This window comes from Equus asinus, chromosome 2 (genome assembly GCF_041296235.1).
Source record: "Equus asinus isolate D_3611 breed Donkey chromosome 2, EquAss-T2T_v2, whole genome shotgun sequence".
NCBI classification, from domain to species: Eukaryota; Metazoa; Chordata; class Mammalia; order Perissodactyla; family Equidae; genus Equus; species Equus asinus.
The window spans coordinates 95,062,666-95,084,166 of record NC_091791.1 but is presented as its reverse complement, the minus strand read 5'-3'; the positions used below and the strand labels follow the sequence as shown (position 1 = coordinate 95,084,166).

Sequence of the window (21,501 nt, the reverse complement as noted above, 5' to 3'; positions counted from 1 at the left end):
CTTAGAGCACCAAGGCTAGCATGGTTCACGCCTCATCTCTCAACCAGGCCTTCTGTCTTCCTTTCCCAGGGACTTGATGTCATAGTCATAAGAAAGTTTGAAAACCAGGCTCTCCAAAGGCCCCTTAGGGCTGTTGTTCTCATACTTGTTTCTGCTGAAGCCCACAGGTAAAGCGGGTGTGAACAAATGGCCTGGTGAAGAGGATGTGGGGGCCCTTGGTCCCTTAGCCCCGTGTATTCTCCCATCGCCTGTGGCTTCAGGAGCACTTCCATGAAACTCTTTGTTTCTCTGTGATACATTTTGAACACTACTGGCTTGACTGAGTGGCTTCCCTTAAGTTAAAATCTTCTTTTCTTAGGGAAAATTCCTTTCTTCCCTAGTGATCTCTGTACTAGGCACTTTGAATCACTGAGAGCATAAGAGATTGTATCATACAGATAGAACTGAATCTTGGGCCCACCCAGCAGTGTAAGCAGGGGCAAACTCTCCTGGTCCACCTGCTGGAGCACCAGAGAAGTGAGTCCATCCAGCTCTTCAGCTCGTCCTTACCAGGGCATGAAGGGAGGGGCCCCTGTCAGGATTTGTTGGAGACAGCAAAATGACTGGTTCAGAAGGATCCTCGATTTGGAATAGGAATGGAATTACTCTCTGGAATGCGTGTGTATGTCATTGAAATTACAATGGGATTTTGCTTTTAAGTCTCCACTTCTTGTTGCTTGGGTGCTGGTGTGCCCTTAGGGCTGGGGAGGAAAATACAGGTGGAGTCCCTGACCAGAACCATGTCCTCTTTCCCCTGTTGACCACTTCTGGCTGTGGCATCTGTGTCTCTCTGTAACAGCCACTTCCTCCTTTCAGACCTAACATTACAAATGCAAACTTTGGGTTCAAAGCTCATGTTTCTTCAAGGGCAAATGCATGGGAGGGAGAATGTTCCACCTACTCGTTGATAACTGCTCTTTAAGTGTTTCATGCCCATTCTCATAAGGGTTAGAATTGTTTCAAGAATTGCCAAATATTACCGATAACTATGTCCTCATTAAATTCAACTGAGTGCCCCAAACTCTGAGTGTTCACAAGCCTTAGGACGTCATTACTCATCTGCTTAGAACAGCTGTGGAGCAGAGTGGAGTCATTTCTGCTTTACTGATAAGGAAACTGAAGCTCAGACTCAGGAGGCAGGTTGGGGGATCCTGTGCAATGAAGGTCTCATTTTTCCTTACTCCTGGCCTAGTGTCTGGCCTGTGGATTAAGTGTCCTCCAAAACCAGGATGGAGGAGGGACGTCTTTGGCCATCAGCCTCACGGGGCCTCCTGAGATCTGTGCCCACGACTGTCACAGAGAGGCGATGAATGCTCATTGATTCCTGCCTGTGATGCATCCATTCCTGCATTTCAGGATTCCTTCCTGAAATGCACTTATTGATGCTGTTCATTCTGCTAAGATGCCCTTCCCACTTTCTTTACCCCCACTTTCCCCAAACTGAATGCCATTTCCTCCTTGGGGTCTCTCTGAATACTCTCCCTTCTTGGATGGAAAAAGGTATTCCATGTATGTGGAAACCAAAAGAGAGCAGATGTAGCTGTAGCTATATCAGACAAAATAGACTTTAAGCCAAAACAGTAACAAGAGTAAAAGAAGGTCATCGTATAATGATAAAGGGTGAATTCATTAAGAAGATATAACAATCATAAATACATCTGGACTCAACATTGGAGCAACTAAATATACAGAGAAAATATTAACAGATCTGCAGGGAGAAATAGACAGCAATACAATAATAGCAGGGGATGTCAATAACCTACTTTCAATAATGGGTAGATCATCCAGTCTGGAAAGCAATAAGGAAATATTGCATATGACTGTACTTTAGATCAAGTGGACCTAACAGACGTGTAGAGAACATTCTATGTAACAGCAGCTGAATGCACATCCTTCTCAAACACACATGAACATTCTCCAGGATAGATCACGTGTGAGGCCACAAAGCAAGTCTTAACAAGTTGAAGAAGATTGTAGTCAGAAAAGACACTTGATATGATTTCAATGGGATGAAACTAGAAATTAATAAGAGGAAGAAAACTAGATAATCCACGAATATGTGGAAATTGAACAACACACTCCTGAACATCCAATGGGTCAAAGAAGAAATCAAAATGGAAATAAAAAAATATCTTGAGATGAATGAAGTGGAAACATAGCATACCAAAACTTATGGGATGCAGCAAAAGCCCTTCTGAGAGGGAAGTTCATAGCAATTATGCCTACATAAGGAAAACAAAGATCTCAAATAAACAACCTAACTTTACACCTCAAAGAACAAGAAGAAGAATAAACAAAGCCCAAAGTTAGCAGAAGGAGGAAAATAACAAAGATCAGAGCAGAAATGAATGAAACAGAGATTAGAAAAACAATAGAAAAGATCAATGAAACTGAGAGTTGTTTTTTTGAAATGATGAACAAAATGAAGAAACCTTCTGCCAGACTAAGAAAAAAAGGGAGAAGACACAAAGAAATAAAATCAGAAACGAAAGAGGAGACATTGAAACTTATCCCACAAAAGTACTAAGGATCATAAGAAACCACTATGAACAATTATACTCCAACAAATTAGATCACCTGGAAGAAATGGGTAAATTTCTAGAAACATACAACCTACTGAGACTGAATCATGAAGAAAGAGAAAAATCTAAACAGACTAATTGGTAAGGATATTGAATCAGTGATCAGAAACTTCCCAACAAAGAAAAGTCCAGGACCAGACGGCTTCACTGGTGAAGCCTACTGAACATTTGAAGAAGAATTGATATGAATCCTTCTCAAAGTCTTGCAAAAAAAATGAAGAGAGGGAATACTTCCAAACTCATTTTATGAGGCCAGCATTATCCTCACACCAAAGCCAGATCGAGACAATACAAGAGAAGAAAATGACAAGCCAGTCTTGATAAGCACAGATGCAAAAATCCTGTGATGTTTTGCTACAAAATCTTAGAGCATTTGGAGAGGCCCTGTGGAGGAAATGGCATTTGGTTTGGGAAAAGCAGGGCGGAGGGCGTAAAGAAGGTGGGGAAGGGCATGATAGCAGGGGGAACAGCGTTGCACAAAGGCAAGGCCAACTGTGTGCGGCAGGACATGGCGTGCGTTTTGCTGTGGCTGCAGCCTGGGGTTGATGGTGGGAAATGATGAAAATGAGGCTAGAAGATAAGATGGGCCAGAACTAAAGACGAATTTATTCATTTAAATTCAGAACAGATGAAGAGAGAGGTGGAGAAAGAAGTCAGAGCAAAGGTTATACTGAAAAAAACAGCAGTGAACAATTACAACGTGAAGTCACACGAGGCTGGCTACTGTCGTGTGGGGGAAGGAGCACTGGGCTGGGAGTCCTGTCCTAGCTCTGCCACCTACTGATGGGACCTTGAGCAAGCTCTAAGATGCTCCGTTTCTGCATTTGTAAAAAGAGGGTGATGACGCCGAGCTGAGGCTTGTCTGGAGGGTGAAATGAGAGGAGGAAGCTGAAGAGCTTTCTAAGTTGTAAGGGGCTATCACTCACCAAGCGATCCTCTTTTAGGCGACGAGATGGAAAGTTATGGGCTGGGCTGGTGTTTTGTGGGAGATGGAAATCGTTTGGCCCAGGTCCTGCCTGTTTGCTAACTAATGTTCTGTGTGGCCACCGAAAATGGAAAAACCTTTGAAAGAACAGAGAAAAGACGGGATAATTCGGGCGCTGTGATTTTGGTTCCTCATTTTATGCTTTCTTAAAGAAGGATGAGCTCCATTCCGGAGCCTGTCATTCAAACCCTGCAAAACCATTCTGCAGTCAATTAATTTAATAGGAGAGATATCGCGGGCCATTAATCTACCGGGAGCAGCGGTTTCGGATAAAACACCCAAATTAAATCCCACAAATTGGAAGAAGAGGGAATTGCTCCCTTCGCTATCTCATGAAGGCGGAGTAGTTACTCGTTTCAAACAGCACATCAGGCTCTGGATTCGGGCTTCTGAGAAGCTCCGAGTGTATCAGGCAGAAATTCATTTCATAATTTCTCAACTGTGAGCTTGCAGGGGTAACATCTCGTTTCCCCGAGATTTAGAGACGAGCCAGCATGATGTAGTAAATGAGATTATTTACAAAAACTGGAACTTCATTGTTGTTGTTGTTTGATTAAAGTGTGAACAGTGTTTTGCAGCCGCCGGCCAGGCCTGTGTTCACCCCCCGGCTCCCTGCACTGTGTGATTCTGGTCGGGGCCCTGACCTGCTGTCGGTGCTCCAGCAGCCTCACTCCTTGCTGAGCTGTCGTCAGAGCCGGGCGAGCAAATGTGTGCTTATGCCCGGGCTGCAGTCTAGTTATGTTGCTATACGCTGTCAGGAAGGAGCGTGCCCCGGGGTCTGGGTTTAACGTCGGTGATTCTGAAATGCTGTGTGATGGAGACAGGCTGTGGAGACGGGGCGTGGTCTGGAGACTGGGGTGGGGCAGAGTGGAATTCAGGGCTGGAAGGAGAGCTGAAGGATGACGTGAAAGAAGGGCCTTTTCTGTCCACTGAAGGGATGGGCGATTGTGGACATAACTGGTTCGAACTGCTCCTCAAACTCCACTTATTTTTGGTTTTAGAACTCGAATAATGCCAGCCTGAGCCCCACATGCCCCATTCGTGTCCTGCTTAGGGTTCTCTCTCCGCTCTTGAACTGCTCAGGAATGCCTCGGGGCTGTATGTCAGCTGAAGTGAAGTCACTACATTTCCCACTGGTGTGGGGAGCCCTCTGGCCTTAGGAGTCCCTTCGGTTGCTGTGGTGGCCACAGGGCTCATGGCTGGCAGCCATCACATGGCAAGCAGGGCGAGGATGGGTGGAGCCACCCTCAGAAGCCTTGGGGTCAGGATGGAGAGAGCCCTCGCCTGGCCTCGCTCGCCTGCGGGTGGGCCTCCTTGGTTCCCTGAGGCTCATCTCTCAGGGTCCATCGTCATGGTGCCAAACCCTTCATTCCTCAGGGGACGGCTGCCCCAGCCGGCTGAGTCACCAGGGGCCGTGCGTATAGCCTTCAACATCTGGGCCCCTGTGTCCCTTCCTTGGGCGTCAGGAAGCATCGCCGTTTCCCAGACAGGAGCTCCCAGCCCTGCACCACTCCCCACCTCCACCCCGTGAGCCTAAACGGGGTGGGCCCTTTCTACCAGGGCGTTCTGTTCCCTTAGCTCATGGTGCACACAATGGTAACAACCACAGTAAATGCATTTAGTGACCCTTGACCCCGTGCCAGGAACCGTCCAAGCCCATCTACATACCATCTCATCTACGTCTATGAGGCCCCCATCCTTCAGATGAGGAGAAAAAGTACAGACATGGGAATTCAAGTTGCCCCAGGTCACGTGGAGCAGGAAATGGAGCAGAACTTAAACGCATCTGCACACTTGCACAATTTAGATCTTTCTTGGTGCCTTTTCCTGTATACAGGATTATTCCCTAATTTTCCGGGACGTGATACTATTCGCCCAAAGGTTACTGCAAACTGATACTAGTTTGAAGAGTTCTGCTTCTCCGTAGGATGTCGCTGGATTGTCTGAATTCCATAAAGCACTGGGCCCAGTGGGGAGGGGGCCCCGGGAACCAGGGCAAGCTCACCAGAGGGGTCTCGTGAAGAGCAGCAACTAAAGATCTTGCAGACCCTCGTGCCCTGTGGGTCCTTCCTCCTGGAACCCCACGGCACCTCTGCCTCCACACGTCCAACCCCATCCTCCTCTCCCCTGCAGCGTCCTTTGTCGCCTGGCTGTCAGATGCAGAGACCCTGCTGTCCTTCAGGTCTGTCGCTTTTGCTCTCTACCAATCCCCAAACTCAGGAAATTGTACGGATCCTACTTCCTGAGTATTTGAGCTTACGCCCCGCCTGCCCATTCTCCAGGCCCTGTCTTCACTTCGGCCCCCCTTGCTCTTTGCCCAGATTTCTGTTTTCCAAGTCTTCCTCCTTGTTCTTGTTAGATTCGTTCCCAACGCAGCAGCCCAATCAAGCTTGGAAAAGTGCATACGGCATCCGCTCTTCTCGTTAAAGCCTTTTGGTGGCTCCCCATCGCCCTTTAGTAAAGCATTAAAATTCCTTAGCCAGTGTCTGTGGCTCTCCTAAATGGCCTTTTCTGTTTCTTCATCCAGCCTCCTGCACCCACCCTACAGGGGCCGCCCTTCCCCCACGCTGACCCATTCGAAGAGGGATGCCCCAGCTCCCTCCTGCCTCTGAGCCTCTGGCCCTGAGCCTCTTCTGCCTGGAATGCCTTCTCTTCTCTTGGTTGAATCCTGGGGTCCACCAGGTGTCAGCTCAGCTGCCCTTCTCCGCAGGGTTTCTCTGCCTGGATCAGGGTCCCTCCTCCGGGCCCCACAGCACCGTGCACACAACCGGCTGCTCCCCTCACCCTTTGCTCCCATGCTCCCCCTGCCAGATAGTCAGCTCTAGGGGAGGCAGCGACTGGGCCTTGCTCCTGGCGGCATCTGCATTCCTGGCACCAGCCGGCAGCTGGCTGATGTAGTGACCTCGTGAGGTTGAGAAAAAGTCACCTGTTCCTCCAGACGCTGCAGTGCCACCTGCCAGAAGGCTGTTCCAGGACTTGTGCCAACTGGTGACGATCGTGCGGTGCCCTCACCCCTGGAGTTGTGTGCGGCACAGAGCTGGCATAGAGAGGGCGCTAAACACACACATACTCAATAAACGTCCACAGGCCACCCAACGATGGTGTACAGAAACCCTGTCTCTTGCCGCCACCAGCCTGGCTGTGTTTCCGGAGCGAAGAGGAAAACCAACTCCTGGTGTCTCTCTTCAGTGTCGAGACTGAGCTGGAGCCTTGAGCCCGGATGAGGACATGATCCCAGAACAGCCTAGCAGTTTGGGCAGCCCTGGACGAAGGATGGCACTGCCCTTATTTTCCACGGAGGGAAAACGCAGACCCAGGGAGGTGAAGACTTGCCGTAGGCTAGACAGAGAGCTAGGAGCAGAGCGAGGCAGAATGCTCAGCGCCCCCATCCCCACGCCCGCGGCGGCTGGCTCCCAGGTCTGTCTGCGTGAGGTTGGGCTGCAGACACTGGGAGACCCCCGGCTTCTTACTGAGCAGGAGGGACCCAGGCTGGGCAGGTGGGAGCGTCCTTGTGGTGGGAGGGCAGAGCTGGAAGGGACCGTCCCCTCGGATCTACAGACGGGTGGACTGAGGGGTGGATGTGGGCACACACATAGCTGACGGCGACACCTCGCAGGTCTTTGATTCCCAGCGCAGTGCTCATGACGCCAGAATGTTACAGAATGCCCATTTTTTTATTGTGGTAAAAAGTACAACATAAAATTGACCCTTTTAACCATCTTCAAGTGTGTGGTTCAGTGGTGTGGAGCACGTTCACATTGTTGTTCTACCATCACCACCGTCCATCTCCAGAACTTTTTCATCTTCCCAAACTGAAACCGTCCCCACTCAATGACAAATCCCCATCCTCCCAGCCCAGCCCCGGAGACCTCTGCCCTCTGCTCTGTGAACACAGCGACTCAAAGTAGATGTGGGACAGACGCAGAATCATGCAGTGTTGTCCTTTTGTGTCTGGCGTGTTCACTCCGCACCATGTCTTTAAGGTCCATCCGTGTGGTAGCAGGTGTCACACTTTCCCTCCTTTTCAAGGCTGAATAATATTCCACTGTTTATCTATTCCTCCGTCGATGGACATTTGCTTGCTTCTGTCTTTTGGCCACTGTGAATAATGCTGCTGTGCACATGGGTGGACAAATATTTGTTTGAACCCCTGCTTTCATTTCTTTTGGGTGTATCCCCAGAACTGGAATTTCTGGATCACATGGTAATGGTGTGTTTAGTTTTTATGGAACTGCCGTGTCGTCTTCCACAGCAGCTGCACCGTTTTGCATTCCCACCAGCACGGCACAGGGGTTCCAATTTCTCCATATTCTCGCCCACACTTATTTTCTGTTTTTTTTTAATTAAAATTGTCTATAGCAGCCGTCCTAATGGGTGGGAGGTGGCGTCTCCTTGCGGGTGGTCCATGTTTACTGTCTAACTCCAGGCTCTCATGGGAGGCCCTCAGCGTTTTCGTGCTGTCTCAGTCGTCCTCACAGTGTTTCTGTGAGATGAAGCTCACGCTCCCTATAACAGACGGAGAAAGGAGACCGGGGACCTACCTTAGAAACGGGAATGGCCACGTGCCCCTTTATTCTGCGTGCAGTGCAGGCCCTTGCACCTGCTGGACAGGTCTGCGTGGCGTCAGAACGTGGCCGTGGGAGGAAGCAGGGGGCTCCGTCTGGCCCTCACCTCTGTGGTGGGTCCTCCGGGGCACAAGGACAGTCCCGTATGTGCTGGCTCGGGGCACAGGATGCTTGTGGCAGCTCCTAACGTGGCTCCGGATGTCCGTCTTGGTTGTTTTCCCTCCATGAGTTCTGGCAGATCCATGGGACGCAGCCCGAATCGTCCCCTGATTCTGAGAAGGAGCTAAAGCAACCTTTTAAGATTTTGAAGCATCATTTAGGGTGAGCTGCTTGAAAACTGACCCAGAGCAGATGCCAGGTTATTGATAATCACGGTGCCTCCCGACCCTGGACAGCCAAGAGCTGCTCACGGCTCCCTGTCACCCGTGGCGATCCCAGGGCTGATGAAAATAAAAATTTCAGCTAACACTTCCTGTGGTGCTTAATAGGCACCTGACATGGTTCTACGTGGTTTATATTATCTGCTCTCTTAATCTCCGTAACAACTTTATGAGGACTATTACTATCTCCATATTTCTCATGAGGAAACAAAGGCCCAGAGTGATTAAGTAACTTGTCCAGTGTCACACAGCTGGTGAATGCAGTTGGGGTCTGAACCCAGGCAGCCTGGCCTCAGACTCAGGCTCTGGCAGATTTGGAGACAGGATCAAGGTCAGAGCCCGGACTTAATAAGACATTACTTTTCCAAAGCACTTCATAGTTTGCAGTGTTTTTATATGTTTTATTTAATCTTGCTAATAACTCATTGAGGAAGCCATTCGCATCGTTCTTATTTGCAGATGTGCAGACTGAGGCCTGGGGACATTCGGGGTTTTCTGAGGAAAGCAGGTATAGAGTGCTAGCGAGGCTGTGCAGAAAGGGGATCCCTGGTGCACTGTTGGGGGGAACGTAAACTGGCGCGGCCACTGTGGAAGACAGTGTGGAGGTGCCTCAAAACGTTAAAAACAAAACTAGCACGTCCTCCTGCAATCCCAGGTCTGGGTACACATCCAAAGGGAATGACAACAGGCGACTGGAGACACGTCTGCCCTCCCGTGTTCATGCAGAATATTCATAGGAGCCAAAAGACGGAAACTAAGTGCCCATCAGCGGATGAAGGGATGACGAGAATGTGGCGTGAACACCGTGGGATGTTACTCACCACGAGAAAGGAGGACATCCTGCCGTTGGCGCCAGCATACATGGACCTTGAGGGCACTACGCCAAGTGGGATAGATCAGAGCGAGAAGGACGAATACTACATGATGTAACGTATGCGTAGAATCTGAAAAAGCAGATCTCGCAGACACAGAGCAGGATGGGGGTCGCCAGGGGCTAAGACGGGAGCTGGCGAGGAACGGGGTTGGGGGGCAGCGGTCACAGGGCATGGACTTGAGTTGAAAGATGAGTACATTCTGGGGATCTGATGCCCAGCGTGGTGACTGTTGCCAATACTGCTGTAGTACGTGCTGCAAGGTTGCTGAGTGACTATATGTTAAATGTTCTCACCGTGAAAAAGCAATGAGGATTATGTGACGGGTTAGGTGTCAGTTATGGTGGCAATTGTCACAGTATAGAAACGTATCAAATCAACACATTGAATGCCTTAAACTTACACAAGGTTATATGTCACTTATATCAAAGAAAAACGATGCAGGGGGGCCGGCCCGGTGGTGCAGTGGTTAAGTACGCGCATTCTGCTTCGGTGGCCCGGGGTTCGCCTGTTCAGATCCCAGATGCAGACATGGCACCACTCATCAAGCCATGCTGTGGTAGGCGTCCCACATATAAAGTAGAGGAAGATGGGCACAGATGTTAGCTCAGGGCCAGGCTTCCTCAGTAAAAAGAGGAGGATTGGCAGTGGAAGTTAGCTCAGGGCTAATCTTCCTCAAGAAAAAAAAAAAAAAGGTGCAGGGAGAGGAAAAGAACAAGACAGCTGTTCTGGAGATGCCCGTGCCCTGTCTGACTGCACGTCAGTCCTTGTCCACAGCCAGGCCAGCAGCAGGGTTGGCTTGCCGAGGCCTGGTGGAGGTCTGGTCCTCACTGGGTGCCTGCAGGGTGGCTGGACTGCGACATGGACGCGGCTGCTCAGAGGAGGGTTCACAGAGCAGCGAGGACTTTGTGGAGCCAGGTGCAGAGTGGGAGCGGTGCAAAGGTGCCGGGGGTGGGAAAGCAGGTGGGTGGAAGAGCTTGCCCTCTGTCCCGGGTGCCGTAGAGCCCTGCAGGTTTCGGGGAGAGAACAGCGGGCTGAGGGCAGGGCTGGGGGAGGCTGGGCTCCGTCTCTGAGTGATGGCGGCTAGGGGCCTCACCTGGCTGAGTTGCGAGAACCTATACGTGACTTCCTGGTTGCACGTGACTTCCTTCTGCAACCTGTCTGCCTGGTGTCCGTGAGCGTCGCTGTCTCTCGGGTCACCAGCAAGGTCGCCAGCCTCAGTAGGGCACAGGCCTCTGTGTTTAGTTTGCAATCTTGTGACGCAAAGTCCGTGCCCGGTGTCCTGGCCTTGCTGGGCCTCTTACCACTGTGCAGGGCGGGCGTGGCGTTCGCAGGATCCGGAACTTACAGACAGGCCACGGGGCACTGGACCCAGGTTTTCTCCCTGGGGTGGCTTTTTCTCTCTCTTCCTTCTCTGGGAAACTCCTGTTGGCCTGTCCAGACCCAGTCAGATGCCCGTCTGCAGCCATGGCTCCCACTTCCTCACAGAACAGGAGTGTTGCTGCCCCTGAACCCTGAGATTCTCTGCCGGTCGCCGTCTTCACTGCGTTAGGGGTATTGATGCATCTTATTTCCCCAGCGCGGCTCTGAGTGCCTTGAGGTAAAGGGCTGTTCTTGTCGTCTCTGTACCCAGCTAGGACCCGGCACAGTCGTCCTAGAATGTGGACCGCCTGCCGACTGTGCTCGAGGAACCAGAATACAGCAACGAGTGGGCCAAGGAGAGTTGCCTGCCTGCCCCCGGGGAGCCTGCAGCCACTGGAGTCTCTGTGTGTGACCTTGTGACCTCTGTTCCACAAATGCCTTCTGAGGGTCAGGCTCCACGCGGCCTCCCTCAGACCTGGGGGACGTTATGTTTCAAGGAAGGGTCTCGGACATCTTGAGCAGTAGATCAGGGCTGTTTACCCGGTGGCCCCTCCAAACACAGCAGAGCCCAGTCCTCTGGCTGGGGAGGTTGTAGGTGTCGCTGCGTGGGTGTGGATGGGGTTAGAGCTGAAATAGACCATGGGTTTACTCGGGGCAGGGAAGGTGACCTGCTTGGCTAGTGCAATCACGGGTCACACACAATCAGGGGGACGTGGCCAGCTTCAGAGTCCTCCACAGAAGGGCTGGATTTTCGAGGCAGACGGGGGCCTGACAAGATGCAATCAGACTACAAAATAATTGGCTTTAATTCTAGACCTTGCCTCCTGTGCCCTCCCATGGCCGTCTCCCAGGTCCAGGACTCCCTTTTGAGTTTTAGAAGCAGTGACAGATGCACAGGTGTCTTTCCAAGGCCACTTGGCTGAGGCGGGGCCCGGCCTCAAGAAAGACAAAGAGCCGGGAGGCTGGAGAGAAGGGCGTCTTGGGGTCTGGAAACCTGTGGAGTGACAGCTATCAGAGGATCCTCTCCCCGCTCCCTCCAACACACTCGCTCCCCAGATGCCAAGGCCGCTGGAAACCGCAGAAAAAGGGTGTCAGAAGGGGGACACCAGTGTCCCCAACAGCTCGTCCTGTGATCACCGAAAGGATTGTTCCTGGCCTGGCTTGGCCACTGACCCTGCTGGCAAATCACTGCCCTTTCTTGGGCCTCAGTTTCCCCATGAGGAACATGAGAGGCTTGGACTGGATCGTCTTAAATGATCTTTCGGGTTTTGTAGGAAAGAGCAGGGGCTCTGGTGTCAGACACGTGATTTTACAACAAAGGAAGCTTGAGAGGTGGGGTCTGTGTGGTGGGAAGAGATGTGGGGGTTTCAGAGCCACATGCTCCTGCGTTCCCAGCCTGGCCCTATCCCTGATCAGCTCTTTAACGTTGGGCGAGTTACTGACCTCCCTGAGGCTGGGCTTCTGTGCAGAAAGAGTGGTGTGCCCTCCTCCCTCGGGAAGAGGCTACAACGAGATATGGCAGGGGAAGCCCAGAACCCAGGCCTGAGGGGGAGAGAGCCTACAGTGATGTGGGCGATGGGGTGGTGTCTGGACATGCCGACACTTTGACAGGTGCCCTTGAGCCCAGGTGGAGGGGCACCAGGTTGGAGAGGCCACTCTGAGCAGGGCACTCCCAGGAAGGAAGATACATGGAGATGGATCCGTCCAGAGGTTGCTGGCTCATCCTGGAACAGGGTGGCAGGAACAGCCAGATAACCCTAAAGTGCCATGGGGTCAGCTGGCTAGGGCTTTGCCTGCCCTGCTATTCTGGGGCTCTGAGCCTCCATGCAGCCCATGTGGGTGGATCCAGGTGGGTCCTGGGACTGTGGGTGAGTCCCGGGGCTCCCAGCCTGCGCCCAGCCCCTGCTTGCACAGTGTACAGCCCGGGTGGCGGGGCTGGGCGAACATGCTCTCCATCCCTTTCCAGTGCGTCGGTCCAAGGCGGCGGACGAGGAGCAGAGCCGCCGTGCCCAGCGCGCCCGGGAGGAATACCGGCGCCACTCGCTGTGCGCCATCCAGAAGGGCACGGTCGCCGGCCTCAGCTCCATGTTCCGAGAGCTCGGCCAGAGCCACGAGCAGGAGACCAGACTCTGCCACCACCTGCCAGGGCCTGGTCCGCCGGGACCCCTCGCCGTGCCTGCCAGGTGGGTTGGGGGCTCCGTGTCGGGGGCGGGGGCGCGCAGCGCGGAAATCCTGTTCGACTCTGCCACCGAATTACGGTGCAATTTGGGGCTAGTCGTCCGCTCTGCGGGCCCCAGCATCCCAGTCTGTGTAACCGGCAGCAGCGGGAGGGGAGGAGTCCGGATGGGAGGTCTCTGACTCTGGAGTGGGGCGTCCTAACCTTTTTGGGGTCTAGGATTCCTTTGAAAATCTAAACAAAGCTTTGCGCGCTCTTCCCTCCAAAGTGCGCGTACATAAATACTCCAAGATGTTTGCGTATACTTTCAAGCGCTTAAAGGTCCGCAAGACCCCAGGTGAAGAGCTTGTGATGTAAGACCTCAGGGGGGTTAAATAGGACCTGCAGCCTGGAAAGCAGGGCCGGCCGCGGTTTGTACCCACGGGGGTCTGGTGCGTCCCGGGTTCTGAGACCGGGTGTGCCGATGAGCGTGGGTCGGTGCAGGGGGGTCCCACACACAGCGAGTCTCCAGAGGGGTTTGGCGAGGGCGCTCAAGTGACCGCCCATTGTTGCGAGGACAGAGGTCAAGAGGTAGCCTGGAGCCTCTCCATCTTCCGCCTGGGCCCACCCTGGGCCAGCCCCAAGGTTGGTCCCCCGCTCCTACATGCACCATGGTTGTGAGCAGCTGCGGCCCCAGGGAGGGCTGGACCAAGAGCCGGGCCGGCTCCCTGGCCGTGGTTAATCCGCAGGAAGTCCCTCCATCCCCAGATGATGGAAGGCTGTCAGAGTTTTGTGGGATTTGGGATTATTCATAACCCCCTTCTCCTCCCCTTCTCCCTCCCCTGCCGTCTTGGGCATGCTGACTACATCTGCATTTCTTCCTTTCCTCCCGCCCTCCCTCCCTTGTCATTTATGCGACTCCCAAAACACATAAAGTGGTTGAAAAGACATATGGAGAAGAGGCTGACTGACATCCTTGCCTCCATCTACTCTGTTCCCCTCCACAACAGGAGCCGCCCTTCCTGGTCTGTGTACCCTCCTAGTGCCCTTTTGCAGTTGCCAATGCAAAAAGTTCTATGCCCCTGTTTTTTGTTTTATTTTAGTTTTTTTGCATGAAAGGTAGCATATTATGCACATGGTGCCGCATCTTGATTTTTTCCCATTTAACTGTATTTTGGAGGTCTTTTCATATCAATTCTTAGCTATTTATTTTTACTTGGTTTTCTCATTACAGCTGCATGGTATTGCACTGCAGAGATCTGTCATAATTCATCTATCAAAGACGATACTAATGGACATTGTTGGTGTTTTAAATCTCTGGTTATTACCAATATTGCCCTTAATGAGTAACCTTGTAGACATTAATTTTACACACAGACAATTATCGTCTGTGGGGGAGATTCCCAAAGGTGGGGTCACTGGTCAAGGGTGTGCTAATGGTTATCGTCAACCTGTGGTCCGCAGGGTGGGCCCGGTGAACGCATCACCTTTTAGCCTCGCCCGCAGTGAGTTGTCAGATAATGTCTCAGTGGAGGTTTAAATTTGTTTTTCTACTTGTGAGTGGGCAAAGGGTTTGTGTGTATTTAGGAGCCATTGGTGCTTCCTTGTCTGTTCATGCCCCTCCCTGCTTTGTCACTGTGCCTTTGGTCTTTTCCTCATCCATTCCCAGGAAGTCCTGAGATATTAGGGACGAGGACCTTTTTGTTTGTGATAAGCTTTCTTCTCAGTTTCTCATTTGTCTTTTGACTTTTGCCGTGAAGGTTTCTGTCGCCTGGGAATTCTTGATTTCTGTGAGGTCGGATTCTATGTTTCCTGGATTTGAAGATTTAGAAAACCTTCCTCCCCTCCTGCTGTTTTTAAGGAAACAGATGGTTTGTCCTTCAGGCCCCGGGTGTGTGAACCATGGGACCCCCTGGCTCCAGGCTGCTGCATGCAGTGGTCAGAAGGGGAGCCGTGGCCGCCACCCTGAGCCTGGGGGACCCGGGGCCGTGAGATCCAGGCCCCGGGAGAGGCCGAGCCTCAGCCTCGCTCCTGTGGCTGCCCCGTGGGCCTGCCTTTAGCGCTGCGGACACGGCTTGTCGAAGGGACGGGCTTCCAGGCCCAGGAGCGAGGCTTCTGGCCCGGTGGCCCTGTGGAGCATCCCGTCCTGGCATTTATGTTCTGGTGAATCAGATTCTCTGCTTAGAAATGGAGAGAGAAGAGTGAACGAGTTTCCTTTGCTCTTATTTCTAACCTTCTCTTGCCTCCTAAGGAGAATGAGTCCTAGAAACTGGAAGATCCGCCCCCCCCACCCCCAGCACAGTTATTTATTGGGGAAGCGAGTAAGAAGGCAGAGGCCAGGCAGCTGTCATGTGCTGCCTGATAAAGAGGAACGGCATCTGGGGTTACTGAGAAGGGCCGGTCCCTCAGGGCGGACACGCAGGAGCAGGGCTGGAGGGAGGGCGTGAGGGGAGCCCAGAGGCGGCAGCAGGAAAGGGGACGTTTGAGAACCGACTCCCACGATGATGGCTGTGAGCCATGTGATGGGACCTCACCTGCTGTCTTTCTCGTGACATCCTTTCTAAAATTCACACCCTCCACTGCTCTGTGTGTGTTGAGTGGGTTTGTTTTAAGGCAGTAGAAATATGAACTCGTTGTGTGGTTTGCAAGGAAGTGGCAGCTGAGGTTTATTTTATGGAAAACGGTGACAACAGTGGGGGTGCTAAATGCCAGTGCTCCAGGGGCAGATACAGCAGCAAAGTGAGAGCTTACCAGATTTCTCTCACTCGGGTGGGGAAGACGGAGAGGCTGTGGTTGTTGGAGCTGGGTCAAAGGCCCGTCCTCAGCTGCTGTATTTTTTTGTAGTTTGACCATAAATGGACGCAGTGTGATCTCGTCGTTGTCGTTAGTGCCATCAAGTCAATTCCAGCTCCTGGAGGCCTGTGGACAGCAGAGTGGGGATCTCGCTGGTCTTTTGCGCCATCTGCTCCCCTTGTGTCGCTCTATCATGCAGGGCTCTCTGCTATTCACAGGGTTTTCATGCCCATTTTCTTCGGAAGTGGGTGGGCAGGTCCTTCTTCCTGGTCTGTCTCAGGCTGGAAGCTCCACTGAAGCCCGTCCCCATGGGGGACCTGCTGGAATGTGAAATCCCGGTGGCAGAGCTTCCAGCATCACAGTGACATGCAGCCGCCACAGTGTGACAGCCGACAGACGGGGATAGTTCCTTGACCGGGAGGCCAGGCCGTGGTGTGAGAGCCAAGTCTTAACTGCTGGGCCCAGGGCTGGAGGCAGCATGCTCGCTGCATGTCAGCTCAACACGTGGTTGGTGTGTGCCTGGCGTGTCCTGTGCTGTGCTTCGTGCTAGTGTGCAAAGTGCCTTCAAGTTCCTGGACTCAGCGAATTCTCTCCACAGGAGCCAGTGTGGGCATCCTGGGTGTTCAATCTCACCGTGGCCTTCTCACTCCTCCCTGCTCCCTCCTCCTGCCTCCTCCTCCCCCTCTCCCCTCCTCTCCCTTCCTCCTCCTCCCCCTCCCTCCTCCCTCTTCCCACCTCTTTCTCCTCCTCCCCTCCCTCCTCCTCCCCCTCCCTCCTCCCCTCCTCCCTCCTCCCCCTGCCTCCTCTTCCCCCTCCCTCCTCCCCCTCCTCCCTCCTCCTCCCTCCTCCTCCTCCCCTTCCTTCTCCTCCTTCCTCCTCCTCCCTTCTCCTCCCTCCTCCTCCCTCCTCCTCCCTCCTCCTCCCTCCTCCTCCCTTCTTTCTTCCTTCTTCCCTTCTTTCTACCTTCCTCCCTCCTCCTCACTCCTCCTCCTTCCTCCCCTTCCTTCCTCCCCCTCCTTCCTCCCCCTCCTCCTCCTCCTCTTCCTCCCTCCTCCTTCTCCCTCCTCCTTCCCCCTCCTCCTTCCCCCTCCTCCTCCTCCCTCCTCCCCTCCTTCTTCCTCCCCTCTCTCCCCCTCTTCCTCCCTCCTCCTCCCTCTTCCTACCCTCCTTCTTTCCTCCTCCCCTTCTCCACTCCTCCCTTCTTCCTCCTCATCCCCTCCCCCTCCCTCCTCCCTCCCCGATGCTCCCCCTCCCCTCTCTCTTCTCAGCAGGGCCTGGGAGCGCCCCCTGCGTCCTGTGTCCAGAGCGGCCATCGTCCGCTGGTTTAAGGAGGAGCAGCTGCCTCGCCGAGCCGGCTTCGAGAGGAGCACCAAAGCCATTGCCCCCTGGTTCCATGGTAGGACTGCCTTCAGGGCCACCAGGGCAGATAACTCCCACGTCTCTGCATCTCTCTGGGGCTGGGAGGAGGTCCTGAAGGCCTGCTGTCATTGGGGACTTGAGCCTCTGCTCAGTCCGCTCTGCCCCCAAGCCTGGCCTGTCCCCCAGCATTGGGACTCGGCTGTCCTGGCTCGCCTGGTGAGGGGAGTGGGGAGAGGTCCCGCGTCTGTCCTTTGTTTGCTGCTGAGGGTGCTGAGTTCTCGGCACAAGTGTGGATTTCTGGGGGGCACACGCTGAAACACCAAGTGACCTTTACTGAGGCCTAGAGACCGGGGCATGACGTCTCTGGGCAGAGTCTGGGAGTGGGCTCACTCCACATCCCGAATGGTGCTCCGCTCCCTCTGCTGGGTGGGACGAGCCTGCCTCTCGCCCCGCAGCCTCCTTGGCCACCTGGGGCTCCTCAGAGGCGTCTTCTCTGTGCTCACAAGACAGTGAGCTGTCGTGGACCCCGACCTCCCGGTGGGCAGGGCACCCCGTGGTCTGGGCCTGCGCCCCAGATGCTGGCCGTGGGCTGGCGCACAGCAGGCTCTGAGCAGATGCCTGTCGGTTAGGTGACAGAATGGCTGACCAAAGAGGCCGGGCGTCTACACAGAACCCTGGAGCCCGGAGGCTCCTGGAGTATCTGATCTCGTCATTTCACAGACAAGAGAACAGGCCTGGGAGGGGCGGGTGGTTCACAGAAGGTCACAGGAGACTCATAGGGTCGAGTTCAGGAGTACATCTCAAGCCTCAGGGCCCCAGTCCAGCCATCCGACCGCCTCGAGGCCTCAGACATGGAGGCAGGTTGCGGCTTCAGTTGAGACTTGCTCTGGAGAGAGAGGACTAGTTTCCCTCCTGCCCGCTGCCGCTCCCACCGTGGCCTGCACTTCCCCTGGCCGTGTTCGCTGCCCACCTGCTTCCTGGCCAGTGTGTTCGCACTTGTACCCGGATGGAGAGGTGAACCCGGTGTCGTGGTGGCTAGAGAGGGAGGCCTTCGCAGGCGAGCTCTGGGCACGACTCCAGCTCTGGGAGAGGCAGCTGGAAGGGTTAGAGGAAATTGTGCCACGGCGAGCACGGCTGTGTGCACCCGCATCCCCGCCTGCAGGAGCCCGGAGAGTTTGTCGGCTGTGAAGCACAGGCATATCCAGATGGGTGGCTGTGATGTGGCCCTGTGAAGGGACTGCCCGAGGCCCCAAAGGTGATGGCAGCACCCAGTCCAGGCTGCAGGAGTGTCCTCGTTGGTCTCTCTCTTTCACTGGCCCCTCTATGGTCCATCCACAGCTCTGGCTTTGCCCTGTTCCTCCAATGGGCCATTTCCTTCTCCACCCCAGGCCCTTTGCACTTGCTGTTGCTCTGCTCACTGTTTCCCTTGCTTTGTGCATGGCTGACACGTTCTCATTTCTCATCTCAAGTGTCCCCTCCTTGGAGAGGCCTTCCATGGACCCTTCACCTTCTCTCAGTTTCTCGCCCTGCTCATTTCCTTAAAGCTGCTCACCTAGTTGGTATTCATCTTGCAATTTGCTTATTGTCTGTTCCCCTTCCTGCGTGTAAGCCTGCAAAGCTGAGGACCTGGTCCGTCTTCCCTGGTACCTGCCATTGTAAGCATCCCTGGGGACCACGGATGACGGTGGGAGTGCAGTGCAGTGTCAGAGGGGGACAGACGCCGGTCTCTCCAGTCTTGAAGAGCAGCCTCGCTTCTCTGCCCTGGGCCCTGGTGGTGTGTGAGTCCCCATGGTGCCTGATGGGGAGGTTAAGCTGGGAGCAGCCAGGAAGTCCAGTGCCCCAGGCGAGGTCAGGCTTGCGTTCGCGGTCGGCTCTGGGCTCCTCGGGGCTGAGGCTCAGGCATCCCGCATTCAGCCCTCCCGTCTGCTGCTGACCTGCCCGGGGTGGGGCGCAGAAGCACATCCGAGACCCTCGCCGTCTTTCTCCGTGGCCCCTGTTGCTGAGCTCTCCAGCTCAGTTACCCTCGCTGCCGACGTATTGGTCCGATTACGCCTGATTGTGCCGCGGTGACGAGTGACCCAAAGTCTCAGTGACTTCCGCCAGCCGAGCTTCATTTCTTACCCGTGTTGATGCCCACTGGGCGTTGGCTGTGGCCTTCTATCTGGCCCTCAGGCTGAAGGGCTGTTTCTATTGGAAACTCTGATCGTCCCATAATGGACTGAAAGGTGGCCTGGCCAGTCATGTGTTGGCTCCTGAGGTTCTGTCTGGAGCCGGCACCTGCCACTGTCGCTCCCGTCTCTTGGGCCGGCCTGGCATCTGGGGTGTTGACGGTTTCATTGATGACAGAGTCTGTTGTGACCACTGTCCACTTCTGGGGCCCTTCCCTCTCTCCGGCCTCCGAATATCTGACAGAAGGATGGGGTGGCCCTTTAGGGCTCAGAAGGAAGACAGGTGGCCTTTGCGGGTGACGGAGCCACGTGCCTGGAGCTGGTCTTGGGATCTCCTGTCCTGGAGCCCCTGGGAGCTTCCGTGGGAACTGCTGACTTCCTTTCCGTTTCACGTGTCCTCGTCGTGGGAGCACGGCGCCAGCATCTCCGGCGTCTGCGTGGCGGTGGGGGTAGCCGGGATGCTGGTCGCTCCACGGGGCTTGTGGCAGCCAGAGGAGAAGGCAGGACGGAGATGCTCAAACTCGTCTTTAGCTTTGCTTTCTACAATTTTGTGTTGTCACAGGACAGACAGTGATTTCATTCTCGCGGCTTATATAACTGACTTCGCATTCTTCTGACAGTTCTGCTGTAAAGCGGGCATGTTGCTCATCCCCAGCCTGGAGCTAGTCAGTGACAAAGTTTTCATTGATCTGTGACAGAATGAAAGAACAAAACTCACATCTGGAGGGTGGCCGAACTCTTCTTTGCTTGCAAAGGACTGCGTGGTTCTAAGATGATCTTCTTTCCTTGGTTTCAGTGTTAAAATGTCCTATCTTTTATGAATTGATGGTAATTGTAGGCAGTAGGTTTTTTTTTTTTTTTTTTTGGTGAGGAAGATTGGCCCCGAGCTAACTTCCATTGCCAATCCTCCTCTTCTTTTCCTTGAGGAAGATTGTCCCTGAGCTGACCTCTGTGCCCATCTTCCTCTACTCTGTATGCGGGATGCCTCCACTGCATGGCCAACAAGTACAGTAGGTCCACACCCAGGATCTGAATCCACAAACCCAGGCTGCCAAAGTGGAGCGTGCAGAACTTTAACCACGGGCCACGGGGCTGGCTTCCAGCAGTGATATTTTTGTATGTTGCCTTTGCTCAGAAAAGCAAAAAGGTGGCAGCCCCAAGTTGGTTTCCACACTCTTAAGAGTTAACTTCGCTCATATGTAAGGTCCCAAAGTCTGGACCAAAGACTGGTAGGGTCCAGCTTGTCTCCCAGTGTGGGAATTCCCGACAGAATCCCAGATAGGACGCCCCCGTCCTAGTACACAGAGGGAGGCTGCTGCCCCGCAGGCTGCCTGCACCATCTGAATGTCAGGGCAGCCCTGCTGTGGCCGGGCTGGGGGCCCTTCTCTCCGCTGGTCTTGCTGGGCGTCTCACTGGGGCAGCTCTGCCCCGTGTCTCTCTCAGGCTCCTCCTGGGACCCGTGGGCTGGCCCCGGCCTGCTCTTCTCCGGGACCAGAGAGCAAGCAGTGCATGCTGGGATCTTGACGTCTCGTCTTCGAACCAGCACACCGTCCCCTCACCTCGTGCCACTGACCACCATACATCCCCGAGCTGAGGGTGGGGAGCGGAGTCTGCTCCTGTCGTGTGAGGAACCACAAAACCGTCTATCAGAGGGTGTGAGAAGAGGGCGGGAAGGAGAACTGGAGCCTGTAACGCCACCGATTACAACCCCAATATGAATCTTTTCTTTCCCAAGTAAGACGTTCCAAGTTGACTAAGCTGGATTTTAGTTGCGGGTTAAAAATGACACAGTACTGTGACTTGTGTTGACTTACCTGCCCGCAGACGCATTTGCGTGTGTTGTGCTATAATCCAAAGAGTGATGTGGACAAGGAGTCTGAAGATGTGGGGCCCCCCTAGGACCCAGCAGCTCTGTGACCTTGGGGGTGTCCTTTATATTCCCTGTCTGGGAGACAGGGGTTAGAACATTGAATTCACAGGATGCTTATGAAAATCATCCCACCAAGGTGCTCTGTCCACCATAACGAGCCACGTCGGTGTCGGTGATGATGTCCCCTGAGTCCATGGTGGGCCACCAGCGACCCCGCCTCCTCTGGGAAGCATTTGGGGAAATGGGCTCAGAGCACAGGGATGGGGGGAAATGGCTTCCCACGGGGACCACGGGCTTCTCCATAAAGTCTCCTCTGTTAAAAAGGGAGAGAAAGCAGTCAAGTCATCCCTCACTCCTCCTTTGTCCGTCGT

The 21,501-nt window shown here is 53.9% G+C and overlaps 1 protein-coding gene across 1 annotated transcript in view; it reads left to right on the top strand.

The window, feature by feature from the left end:
• Positions 1–21,501, top strand: part of SH2D4B (SH2 domain containing 4B) — a 71,024-nt gene that overhangs the window by 28,421 nt on the left and 21,102 nt on the right. The window contains exons 5-6 of the mRNA XM_070493939.1: positions 12,752–12,968; positions 17,002–17,129. Of these exons, the coding sequence (XP_070350040.1) occupies positions 12,752–12,968; positions 17,002–17,129 (345 nt within the window). The remainder of the gene's footprint in view (positions 1–12,751; positions 12,969–17,001; positions 17,130–21,501) is intronic.